Genomic DNA, 11,716 nt, shown 5'->3' with positions numbered 1-11,716 from the left:
CCCTTCTCGATTATGCTTTTACCACTTTGTATATGTGGTTTTCCCCAGGGGGTTCCTCCCTGGATTTCACTCAGAAGTGCCACCCCAACATAACATTGCTTTTATTTATTAGGTCTTCTGCCAACAGTTACAGAATCAGACACTGGGGATTGCAAAGTTAAAATTGCAAGCATAAATCAGAACTAAGGCAAAAAATCCACAGAAGCAATAAAGCAAAATATAAATACAGTGTTCCGGAACTCTTTAATTCATTTTTTTAATAAAGAGGTGGTTATGTATTTTCTTTTGGCCTAATCCAAGGATATCATTACTCTTTACCAATCTTAATTCCCCTCATACAAAAATTGATATTCAACCTTTAAAATATAAGCCATTATTTTCTTTACAAAATAAGTTGTGCTGCTGCTTGTTTTTTTTAATAAGTACTGTACATCAACTGTTCATATCTATTTAACAAATGGACCATACAAAGTTCAATCTAAAGAAAACACACAAACACAAGGAAAAGAAAAAACAAAGCAAATCGAGTGTCTTGTGAACATCTATGTACAGTTCAACAATTGCTTGAATAAGGAGGTACAAAAGGGGTTAGAAATTGAACACAAAAGCACTGGAGTCCCCAACAGTTTTCTTTCACAAATATTTTGAAGTGCAAATCACAAGCGCAAGATATGTATTTCACTTTTTTATTGCTGTTCTGCTGTCTCGCTTCCTCTCCCAAAAAGAACCAACCCATTCTTCTATTTGCACTAATTTTCCAAAAGAAAACATTTCATTTTTGCAGTGTTCAACACTTGAGCTTATAAAGGTTCAAGCTTTTCAATACTAAGTATCAGAGCATCTCAGTCTTGCAAATATCAGAACACCCTCTCTGTCCTCCTCCAAGTTCTTTTGAGGTATGTTCTGCCCTCAGACACCCCTTGTTCAGATATAAGCATAATGTAAACAAGCTCATTAAACGGCTGACAGTTAAATTGAAGTTATTCTATCTCCCACAGAACTGCAAGCACTTGGCAATGTTTCCAGTTGGTCAAGGGACGTGTGCATATTCAGAAAGTCACAGGAGCTGTTTGAGTTGCTTACATGGGATTTGTACCTAACTATAAATTGTGATATGTATATGGGTTAACACCTATCTGCCCTGGGCAGTAAAACACACAGCACCCCAACATGCAGTTACTTCTTTATACTTCAGACAACAAAAGGGTAGAAATACAGAATACTGAAGCCATGTTAAAGGTACAGTGCATAATCCAATATACATAACATGCGGGTAAATCTAACCCATTGAAATGTCTTGGAAATGGAAACATGGTTCAGAGAGCACAGCAACTACAAAATTGATTTCATTTTTTTATTGGTTTAAAATCCAACGTGCATGGGGTGAGATAAGGGCAGAACATGATCTGCAAAGTTTTCAGTGGAGCACTTCACGAGCTATCAAGCTTTTGTGTAGTTATAAAAGTTGTTAAAACCAGGTCCTACATCGGTGTGTCTTCATTCACAATTCTCTATGAACAGCCACCTTACAAATGAGTGCAAATCTTAAGGTCCATTTTACATTTCAAGTCTTAGTTAAAAAATGTTACAGACCAACAGGCTGTTTCTGTAAATGCCCACACACTCTGATTTCAAATGGTTAAAAATGGCATGTGCTATGCCACAGCTACTAAAAGACATTTCAGCATTCCAGACCCAACTAAAACATTCACAAAAAATAAAACTAGAAACCAAAAACCTTTGACCTTACAACAGCAGCAAGGTACGTTCACTTGTAATGCTGGTGAATGAACTGAGTTTCAAAGAGAACCTCAACCTAAGCACAGATGTGGAGAACATGTGGAAAGACACACAACAATGTGTGACCTAAACTGAAACCCAATTTTTATCCTTAATTAGGAGCGTACTACTACAAGATTGGGTGGGTTTATCCCCTCTGGGATCATCCTTTCAATTAATACCAAGTGGAGTTCTGGGAATGGAGTCGAGAGGTGCTGAGTTTGTGTCACTATGCAGGCACTTCTATAAAGGAATGTAGGCTTCTCACTTAGTGTTGATGCATTCCCTACTCTCTAAACCCCCCCAGAGAGTTGGGTATTCGACCAACCATGAACACCTCCTGCCTCTGCCCCATGCAGATGTACAGCAGTGGAGTTCAATACAAGGTGGAAAGGAGACTATGATCCAAACACTGTAGTCTTGAAAAGTACAACTGTTCTAGATTTAGGTTCTTCACACAATGTGGCACTGGTGGGCTCAAGAGTTAGTTTGCATAGCAGACTGATCTTTTAATTCTTAAACATGGTGCCCAACTGGAAGGGTGGGGGTTACAAATAATTTATTGTATTTAGAATAGAGCGTGATGGTCAACATGATCTAAATTGATTTTATGAACTACTAGCAAGGCAAGTTTAAATATCAGAAGGTATGAAACAAAATGTGTTTCTAGTAATGGATATTGCTGGAGTACAGTGTTTGCTAGGCTTTTAAAACTGGTTCGCTTTAGCAGTAAAATCGTAAGAGCTGCTCCCCTTGTCAGTCCAGTAACTGGATGGACAAAGCGTTCCTTCTCCTGAAGAAAATTTGTGGTGCATGCTTAAATATTAAACTGGGATAACCTGCCCATTTACTGTAATTAATGAGTAGCTACCGCAGCTTTCCATGAAGAAGGGTAATTCCATACAGCAAAATGAGTTTAAAATACTGTCAGCGTGTTACTGTTGGGGGGGGAAAAAACCCACGCTTTTTTCTTATTAGGACACAAATCAGTAGGAAATTCCCAGTGACAGTAAATTTCATTTCGTTCTTCAGAATGATGAACCATCTGGCAGCATTTCAGATTTTAAAATCCCCGTGCATGAAACCAGTAACATCTGTGGTACAAAGAGCAGCAATACCTAGCAGCGGAAACGACCACGACAGTTTGAACATGCTGGAGTCAGACAGGTAGTAATTTAGAAAGCAGACAGCCCATAAAGACGTAATGGATATACATGACACATGGGAGATACACTAGAACATTACAAAGGAATACCCCAAAGCTGCATGGACTGCAGTTAGTAATACACTCATTGGACAGGAAATACTATAAATCTCTGGCATGAACATACAAAGTCTCAGGAAGTGCAGTGATGTAAACTCTGACAATGTTAATGACTTGTGAATTTTGGCAACAGACTTCGTATCATATAAAAATAATGCTTAGTAAAAAAAAAAATCCCGATGTGTCCATCATTATAGAAATTCAGAAAAAAATACTAATCTGGAGATTTCTGTCCTCATGGGATGAATGCCCCCATTTGTCAGAAATGTAGTTTTAAATAAAGTAGTACACTGGGAACAAAAACGGATCAGCAGCTATTAAACTTGTCCTATATGAAAGTGCACATCTTTCAATGGAGTTTAACCATTGTGAGGTTGTGATCTAACACCAACTGTAACTGTATGAATATAAAATCAACTCCTTCGGATGGAAATATGGACCACCACCAAGACAAGATTCCTATATTTTTTTTCCTTACAAGATAAAAACGTTGAAATTTTGCAGCATCGTAGTAAGGCACTCACCCAAGGAAAAGTCTGTGACTGTTGCTTCAAATGGCAGCAGCTAACTAGCTTTTAACATAAGGAAGACAGATTTCATCAGTTCTGAGCTAAGTGCTAGGGTGCCTTACATTACATGGGGGGGAAATGTTAGTGTTAGAATTTTTCTATAAACTAGTTTCTTTCCTTAACCCATTAAAGCATCTTGTATCCTAAAATATTAGTTTATAAATCTAGTCTTCTGTTTAAGGCTCTAAAAATCCCCCCACCCCACCCCCAAAATACCAACCAGCATCTGTTTGGCAATGGAGGACCAATTCCTTTGTTTTGCAGTCAGAAGTCTATAGTGTATTGCATTTTAAAATGAAAACCTGCTTCGCTTTTCGTTTTATCCCTTCTTTAAACACCTTCATTGGTTTGGTCAGGTGAAGATTTGCAAAACCAGAAAAATAATCAGTCTCTTCCCGTACTACGAAGGTGTCTGGTCTCTCTCCTTCTGCACATGGCGTTGGTCTCCTGCCTCAAGCGACGCTGCCTGCCCTGGAGTGATTCTCATTGGAACAAACAAGATGTCTCAATGCTTCCTTTTTTGTATGGCTCCTACAAATCTGAAAGCTTTCTTGAGTGAGGTAAGAAAAGTTAGGCTTTCAAGCAAAGTACATGGTACGTAAAGTGTCCTGATGAACTTGCACAGCCTTTGCCAGCGCCTGCGGGTCTCTGCCGTTGCTCTGTCCAGATATATGGCTGCCCTCTCCGCTGAAAGTGCAAAACACACAATTGGATCATTTAGCGTGCTCACTGTGGGAGCGTCGAGAGCCCGTCAAGGATCAGGGCCCAGTGCGCTAGGTGCTATAGGCCCCTAAGGAAGAGAAAGCCCCCCTTGTCCTAGAGGCTCAGAGTGTCAGTAAGTGACAAGAGTCGGCAGCTATAGCAAGTGGTGGGCTGGGGAGCACAAGGTAACTCAGGCGGCTAAGACCAGCGTCAAGCAGTGGTCACAGCTCACCAGCTGTGTATCAATAGTTTATAGAGTCCTGGATCCCCAGTCGTGCATCACCATGCAGGAGAACTAGAGATTTCCTATCCCACAGTGGAAAGGGCTGGACTCTGTCCCTGGGGCCAGGGCCCAGGAACGTGCTCTTCAGCCCATTTACACTGGGTAGAAGGGCCAAAGCGGTGAAGGAGCTAAAAGTTCCGGCTCCAGCTGGTGGAGGGATTCCCCTAGCACAGGTACCTGTCTTCTGAGAACCCCCTCAACAAGCCCCTTTGTAGGGTCTGTCAAGGGGCGGGCCCACAGCATGCAGCACGGAAGCCCCCAGGGCAGAGCAGGAAGGCTGATGTAACTCTGACAGGGCTGTCTAGATTCGGCTGGCAGCCACTCCATCCCTCAGAGCAGCTCAGGATCAGCATGGCGCAAAGAAAGACTTAAAGCCGTTTTAGCATCCCCTGTCCTGGGGCTGAGAGCTCTGTGCCCCCTAGGTCTGCTGCAGAGCAAAAACAGTACAGCCCCAGTCTACACGTGTTGAGACCCAAAGACCAGCAGGCTGCCTGTCCTAGTGCGGGCCTGAACGTATGACTGCTGCACTCTTCTCCGGCCCCTCCCCACACTGCCTACCCTGGAGGGGTCCTCTAGAGGCCATCTGGCAGACGGCTAAGGTGGTGCCATACAGCCCGTGAGCATCTCTGTGCAACGGCACCACTCACCTGTCATGCTCTTTGTCCACTAGGTGGTAACGCGCCCTGAATGCCACCAATCTGGCATAATATGCTGGTGCTGGGATGGAGACGGAGCGGGTGCAGCGCACGTAGGTGTGGCAGAGCTGGTACGTAAGGATCTGCAGCTCATCTGCTGTAAACCGGTTGTCGTCCCAGAGGACGTAGTAATGGGAAGGTCTGCTCGTACCCTGGGAAGGAGGAGGGGGGAGGAGTTGGCGATACCATCTGAGCGCGTCTCGTGATCAGAGCCAGAGGTGGGCGGCTGAAAGGAAGTACACGTGCCCTCCCACCTACCTGATCTAACTGGGAACCTGGCCAAAAGTCTGAGCAGGAGAGACAGATCCAAAGGCTGCACTGAAAGATGCTTTTTGCATGGGAACAAGCTGCCGAGCTGACAAAACAGCTGGGGAAACAGATGCCCCAGTATCAGCTCTCTCTTTACAGGCCTGGCAGAGCTTCTTTAGCAAGATTACACACAGAAGAGAAAGCGATGCAGTCTAGGCGTTGGATCAAGCCAAGGGGAGTCGGGGCACCTGTGTTCTATCCCTGAGACTGCCAGTGTCTGGAACAAGGCAGTTAACCCTCTGCGGCTTAAGTTCAGCCTCATCTGCAATATCTGCTTCCCTACTCACGGGCTGGAGAGTCGAGGTCTTGAAAGGCAGTGAAGTGCTTGGCGATCGCTGGGTGAACGAAGCTAAATGCGAAGCACTAACTGCAGCTGGCCAGCCCATCCCCTCCCCCCCAACCCCACAGAGCCAGTGCATCTGTGGCAAGTCATTGCCGTGGTGCCCAGTCTGGAATAAACTCCTGACCCTTCGCAATGGAAGCTGTAGCCTCGTGTGTTTGGCCAGTGACTCCTCCAGCTCCTCAGTAGCCAGAAGCCTCCTGTCCTTGGAGTGAGAGGAAAGGAAGCCAAAAAGCCTCCCATGTGGAAGCAGCTGTATGCACCGGCGGAGTTACTGCAGCCTGTAGCGCTCTCAGCTGCCAATGCAACATCAGAATATTCATGGCCCCTTACAAACAGCGCCAGAGCAGACTCCCTCTGCCTCAGCAGCTGCTGGAACGGCACTTTCCCTGCCCAGAGTCCATGCAAGGACGGGTTTCCAAGTCCCCCCTGACAATTAGGAGCATCAGCGGGAATTCAGAGCCAGAGAACCCAAGTGAGCCTGGGAAGCACAGAAACCCAGCGGAGGCGTTTTCAGCGGGGCTGGCACTTTGGGCTGACAGTTTCTCAGGACATCCGAGGAAGAGGAGAACTAGAAGCTGCAGGTTACTGCAAACCAGCCGCTACACAGTATTCTGCCCCTGTGGATAAACTGAAATCCCAAAGGCCAAGAACGACAAGCTGAGCAGTTACGAACCGAGTACCCTTTGCTGCCCAGGACAGGTAGCCTCTATGGACAGAAATATGAAGCAAGTCTCCCCTGAGATGGGCAAGGACCTCCTCCCCTCTGCAGAAATATCCCACAGCAACCCTGCTCAGCAACTGGGAAGAGAACAGAACACCCACACACACACACACTGCATCCAGTTGAAGCCACAGGGGACCAATAGATTTCTCCCCACTGGAATCTGGCCAGGGCCCTTGCTGGGGAAAGGGAGGTTGGGATCTTTAATGAGGAGGACTAGACAAGGCAAGGAGACTGTAGCTGATCTGCTAAGGGTGCTGGGCAGCCAGCAAACAACCGCTCAGGCCCTGAGAGAAGGAAGCCCCGGATGGTGTTGCCTCGCTCGGGCTTGGGACGCAGTACCTGAATGCCTGCATGACTGCACAGGTAGAAGTCAAACTCGAATGGGTGGGTGATGTTCGTATCCACAGTTGTTCCAGCCGGGATGTTCCCGCTCTTGCCAATCTGCAGAGATTGAACCAAGACCCAAGCACTGTATCCTCTGGTTACCCCCAGTGGCACAGCCCCGGGTCTGTCCCATACATCCCGCCCCCTCCAGGTCTGTCACAGATTTATACTCCCCTGAGTCCTATGCGCAAAGTTAAACAGCTTCATGCCTGGCAGGTTCCCAGTGTGACCACTCGTCGCAGCGAGAGCCGGGGACCATTGCTCTCCACGAGTCCACAACAGCAAGTTTCTGCCATAGCAGCTCCACCCTGTAGGGGCCCTTGGCACACGCCCATTGCCCAGTTACAGAACAGGGCTCTGCAGTGCCGCTGACAGGTGGGAAATGGGAGGAAATCAGGCCTTCTGCACAGGGAACAGTGAGGGTGGCAGGCATGCTAGTGCTCTCTGCACACACGACACCGGAGGACAGTGCAAGGGGTGACGAGATGGAAGCAGAAGGGTCTCTATCATCCCTAGAGACTCACCTCCGAGGAACACGGACTGCAAGTGAACTGTGCCCGGCCTCTCAAGCCAGCACAAGAGGCTTTGCTACTGGAGCCAGGGTTAGGGTTGCAGGATCTCCTGTGAGGACTGCTCCGCTGGTTAACGCTACGCTTTCCACACAAGGTTAGGCCGGTTCTTTTCAACAGGGCTGGCGACTAATCAATCATTCCCCACCCCCAAGACTACCTCCCACCCCCATCCTCGCCATCCTCACCCTTTCGTTCTTATCCGCACAGAAGAGGCGGGTGTGGTGCCGTTTCTGGACAACTATGTATGTGATGCCGGGCTGATAATCCTTCTCCAGTTTGATGCAGGCGTCTCGGATTGCCAGCAGCTCATAATGAAGAATCTAGAGGAGACCGTGTATAGAATGAGTGAGAACACACAGCTCTTCCCCCTCCACTGTTTGGGCAGAGCCAACACAGGGACCCCCGCCCCTTTACGTGGCAGTGCCGGCAAGACTGCAGCTAGTTTGCCAAGGGGCAGCTCCTTTACTGTAGATTATCGGCCCATCCTCCCTGTCACCAGCCTTCTCCAACCCAAGCAGGGAGCGGGAGCTTGGCACCGTGCTGCCCTTACAGCCAACGGCACTGAAACAAGTAAGGAGCTCAGTGTATAGATCTCATGCACAAGGACAGATGTTAAAAAGTCCCAGCTCCTATGTTGGGATCATTTCCCCTCCTCTTGTCAGCAAACATGTAACTAGGACTGTTGGCAACTAGACAACTGCAGGTCTCATTTTTTCAAACTACTTCTCTAGACTTCTTTCCAGTGTAATTCAGCAACCATCGCAGGGAAACCAGAGCTCCCTCTTCAGCAGCTCTGCCCACAAACGCAGGAGGCTGCCTCAGATCCCCAGTGCACCCAGCGAGATTTGTTGCCTTTAGACCAGTGTTTCTCAACGGCTGGTCTTTGGGCCGGCACCAGTCCCTGAGATCTCCCTGACACAGGTTAGGGATGCAGCAAGCCGGACCGTGGTATCAAAAAGGGGGAGAAATGCTGCTTTAGACAATTATTTGGGGGTGGGGAGAGGTGAGAGAGGCACTGATCCCTGCCCTTCTGGCAGCTGTGACTCCTCAAGGAGGAGTGTGCGCTGCGGACACTGAAAAACAAGGAGGCACCATCAGTCTCTGGGCACTTCTCTATGCAGAGTAGGTGACAGCAGCCACGCACTCAAGCTCTTCACTTCTAGAGACTCAAGTTCAAATCCAGCCTCGGGTGACAGGCCAAAGCCAATACAATGACTTCATCCCAGCCTGTCTGTTCTGCTCTGCAAAACCATCCCGCCGCTCTGTGTCTCAGCAGAGACTGACAGATGTCCAGCACGCCAAGCGTCAGAGGCTACTTCAGTCACGATTGTGGAGAGCTGGCAGAGGTGCCCATGCAGACCTTGCCCAGCTCTAGCCAGCGCGTTCACTCTGCCCTTCCACACAGACAAAAAGAATATTGCACAAGTAACAAAAAACTAACCCTGGGCTGTGAAATCTGAATGAGGCACGTCTGGAGCTCCTCCTCTGAGTGAGCACCAGCAAATCCATAAGGGAGCGTGTGCAAGGCGCCCCAGCTTAACTGCAGCGCAAGCAGCCCCGCCGACGGGTCCTTTACCTGCGGGAGCTGCCCCTCTGGAACCCCGTCCCGGTAGAAGATGATCCTGGTGGGTTTGAAGCGGGTGGACTTGTAGAACTGGATGAGCAGCTCCCTCACCATGTAGGACAGGTCCTCAATGATCTCCTGCCGAGGGCGCTGGACTCGTACCGTGGCACAGTAACGGCTCGGGTGGGCATCCATGCTGCCCACAACCTGCAGTGACAAAGCAGACGGGCCGTGGTGAGCCATTACAATGAAAAGGGAGAGGGGGAAGGACATGCCTGGCTTGTCATGCTGCCTTAGTAGGGACGCCCATGACCAAGTCCCCTTGGTCAGAGCACCATCCCCCACTCCTGGAGCTCAGGGATAGAAGAAGGAGTGTACAGAGAACCTATATCCAAAAGGAACCACTTCCAACAACCAACAGCCATGGATCCATGATGCTGGTCCACGTCAGTACTGGGATCTCAGATCACTGCTGCCTCCCTCCTTCCCACCACGGAGCCAAGGCTCCAAAGCCTTCTTCAGAGAGTCATCAAGGCTGGCTGGACTGAACACGGGACTGGGAGACAAGATAGCAAGTAGAACATGCCACTCCCAGGAAAAGAAGTTCACAGATCCTTGCTAGGCATGTGCACCTGACGGCTCTGTGAAGGGTTCGCTTGTTGCATTAATATAAATAAGGGAGAGGAGCAGCATGGACTGTGTGTTCCACATTGCCCTCCACAAGTGAATTTACTGTTTTCACCCTCTTGTTCCCTGTTTAAATCAATGCAACAAAAAAACCCTCTGCAGAACCATCAAGACCTGCAGATTCCTAGTCTGAGGAACTCGGGATCTTCCCGCAGTAACCATCATCTCTTCCCTGGGTAGCCTTCCTCACCCTCCCTTACTGGGCCAAGCGTAAAGGGGACATGTGCTGAGTCGGGTAGAGTTGCCCATTTCCATGCCTTTAAGTGCTGTAACAAATCTGCCCCCCTCTGAACGGAGGCAAGGACACTTCCCCACTTTTGTACAGTGCTTTGAAACGCGCTGAGAGAAGCAGCTGCACAAGGCTACATATCATGTTATTGGGCCAGGGGACAATGATTTCCAAAGAGACAGACCCAGACTCTCTATTGAAATGCTGCTGCTGCAGCATCAGGCTACATTCCAATCCCTGTTTAAGGACCATCTGAGAGCTCTATTCTAGTTAGGTTCTTATCCCATGCCCATCACCATGGTATCTGAGCAGCATTCTGAGCTGTCCAGGAATGATCAAAGGAAGCATTTCTGCCCAATAACAAACTCTTAGCTGGATAAACATTTTTAAAGGGCATCTGCAGGCCCTTGGACCCTGCTAACCCTCGGTGAACGGTCCTTGAATGCACCCACTCAAGCTCGGAACTACAGAGCATCTCAGAGAGCCAGCAAAATCTGCCTCCGCTGCTTGCTGTTCTTCTGGTTCCTAAGGAAGTGACGTGGGTCTGAGTCACCCTTCACTTCTCCCAGTTGCTAGGCAGCAGTCCTGGCCTGGGGTTCCTGCGGGAGTGGCAGGGGATTCAGCAAGAACATGCTCTGAAAAGGAGACCTTGAAAATGTCAGGGGCAGGAAGGCCAAGAGCAGCCGCACTCGACTGTGACGCAGCCCTGAGAACGGCGTGAGTCACTGGAGATGAGTTTGTAACTAGAGAACAAAGCTGCCCTGGAGTCCAGGAAAGGGACGCGGGGGAGGTCGTCTCGCCATTGATACTGGAACGATTCTCTCTCCTATCATGAGGGAGCAACTTCCACGTCAAGACTTCTCACCTGAAGAGCTACTGACCCTCTTTCCAAAGGCTTTGAGGCTGCAGCACTTGGGTAGGGATCAGCAGCATCCATCAGCTGGAGGTGCAACATACAGCTGGAGAAGACGCACCCACGCTAGCGCACACCCACGCTAGCTCTGATCAACCTAGTAGACTAAAAGATGCACAGCCACGGAGGCATGAAGAGCCACCCGAGTACGTACTGATGCTTGCAAACGGGATCCTACTCAGGGTGGCTAGCCCCCATCCTGGCACTTCCCCCTTTGTGGCTCTGCTGCTCTTTTTGGCACATTAGCCCCATCAGAGCTAGCGTGGGTATGTCGACCTGACCTGGAAATTACACTTCCAGCCTCTGGCTCAGATAGACCCTAAGGTAGCCAGTGCCAAGAGGCCACTACTGGATATAGATGTTCATTGCTATACTATAGCGTGATTTGGGATTCACGCCCCCAACCCACCACATCCAGCTGAAACAGACTGAATCCAATTCAGGGGTCATATCCCCCGCTGTCCCCCAGGCTGGGAGGGAACTGCAAGTGCAGGAGTAGGGAATTATTTGATGGGAAAGGAGCTTGAAGGCAGGATGTGTTTTTCAGTTAAGTCAAGGGCATCTACACCATATGGATTTGTACCATTCTATACACTGAATACATCCAGTGCTGTGTCCAAGTGCCTCCTCTAGCAGTCAGGAGCAGGAGCCGAGGAGTGTCAGGACTTGGGGAATCTACACTCAGCTCTCCCACCAGCT

The 11,716-nt window shown here is 48.7% G+C and overlaps 1 protein-coding gene across 1 annotated transcript in view; it reads right to left on the bottom strand.

Annotated features, from left to right (window-relative positions):
- Positions 1-239: 239 nt before the first annotated feature.
- Positions 240-11,716, bottom strand: part of LOC112108701 (protein argonaute-1) — a 28,492-nt gene continuing 17,015 nt past the window's right edge. The window contains exons 14-18 of the mRNA XM_024202909.1: positions 9,201-9,395; positions 7,810-7,944; positions 7,008-7,109; positions 5,245-5,444; positions 240-4,299 (exon numbers count right to left, since the gene is read on the bottom strand). Of these exons, the coding sequence (XP_024058677.1) occupies positions 4,191-4,299; positions 5,245-5,444; positions 7,008-7,109; positions 7,810-7,944; positions 9,201-9,395 (741 nt within the window). The 3' untranslated portion in view covers positions 240-4,190. The remainder of the gene's footprint in view (positions 4,300-5,244; positions 5,445-7,007; positions 7,110-7,809; positions 7,945-9,200; positions 9,396-11,716) is intronic.

Source organism: Terrapene carolina, unplaced genomic scaffold (genome assembly GCF_002925995.2).
Source record: "Terrapene carolina triunguis isolate 2854851 unplaced genomic scaffold, T_m_triunguis-2.0 Scaffold236, whole genome shotgun sequence".
Lineage (NCBI taxonomy): Eukaryota > Metazoa > Chordata > Testudines > Emydidae > Terrapene > Terrapene triunguis.
The sequence above is the reverse complement of the archived record's forward strand: the minus strand, read 5'-3'. Positions and strand labels throughout refer to the sequence as shown.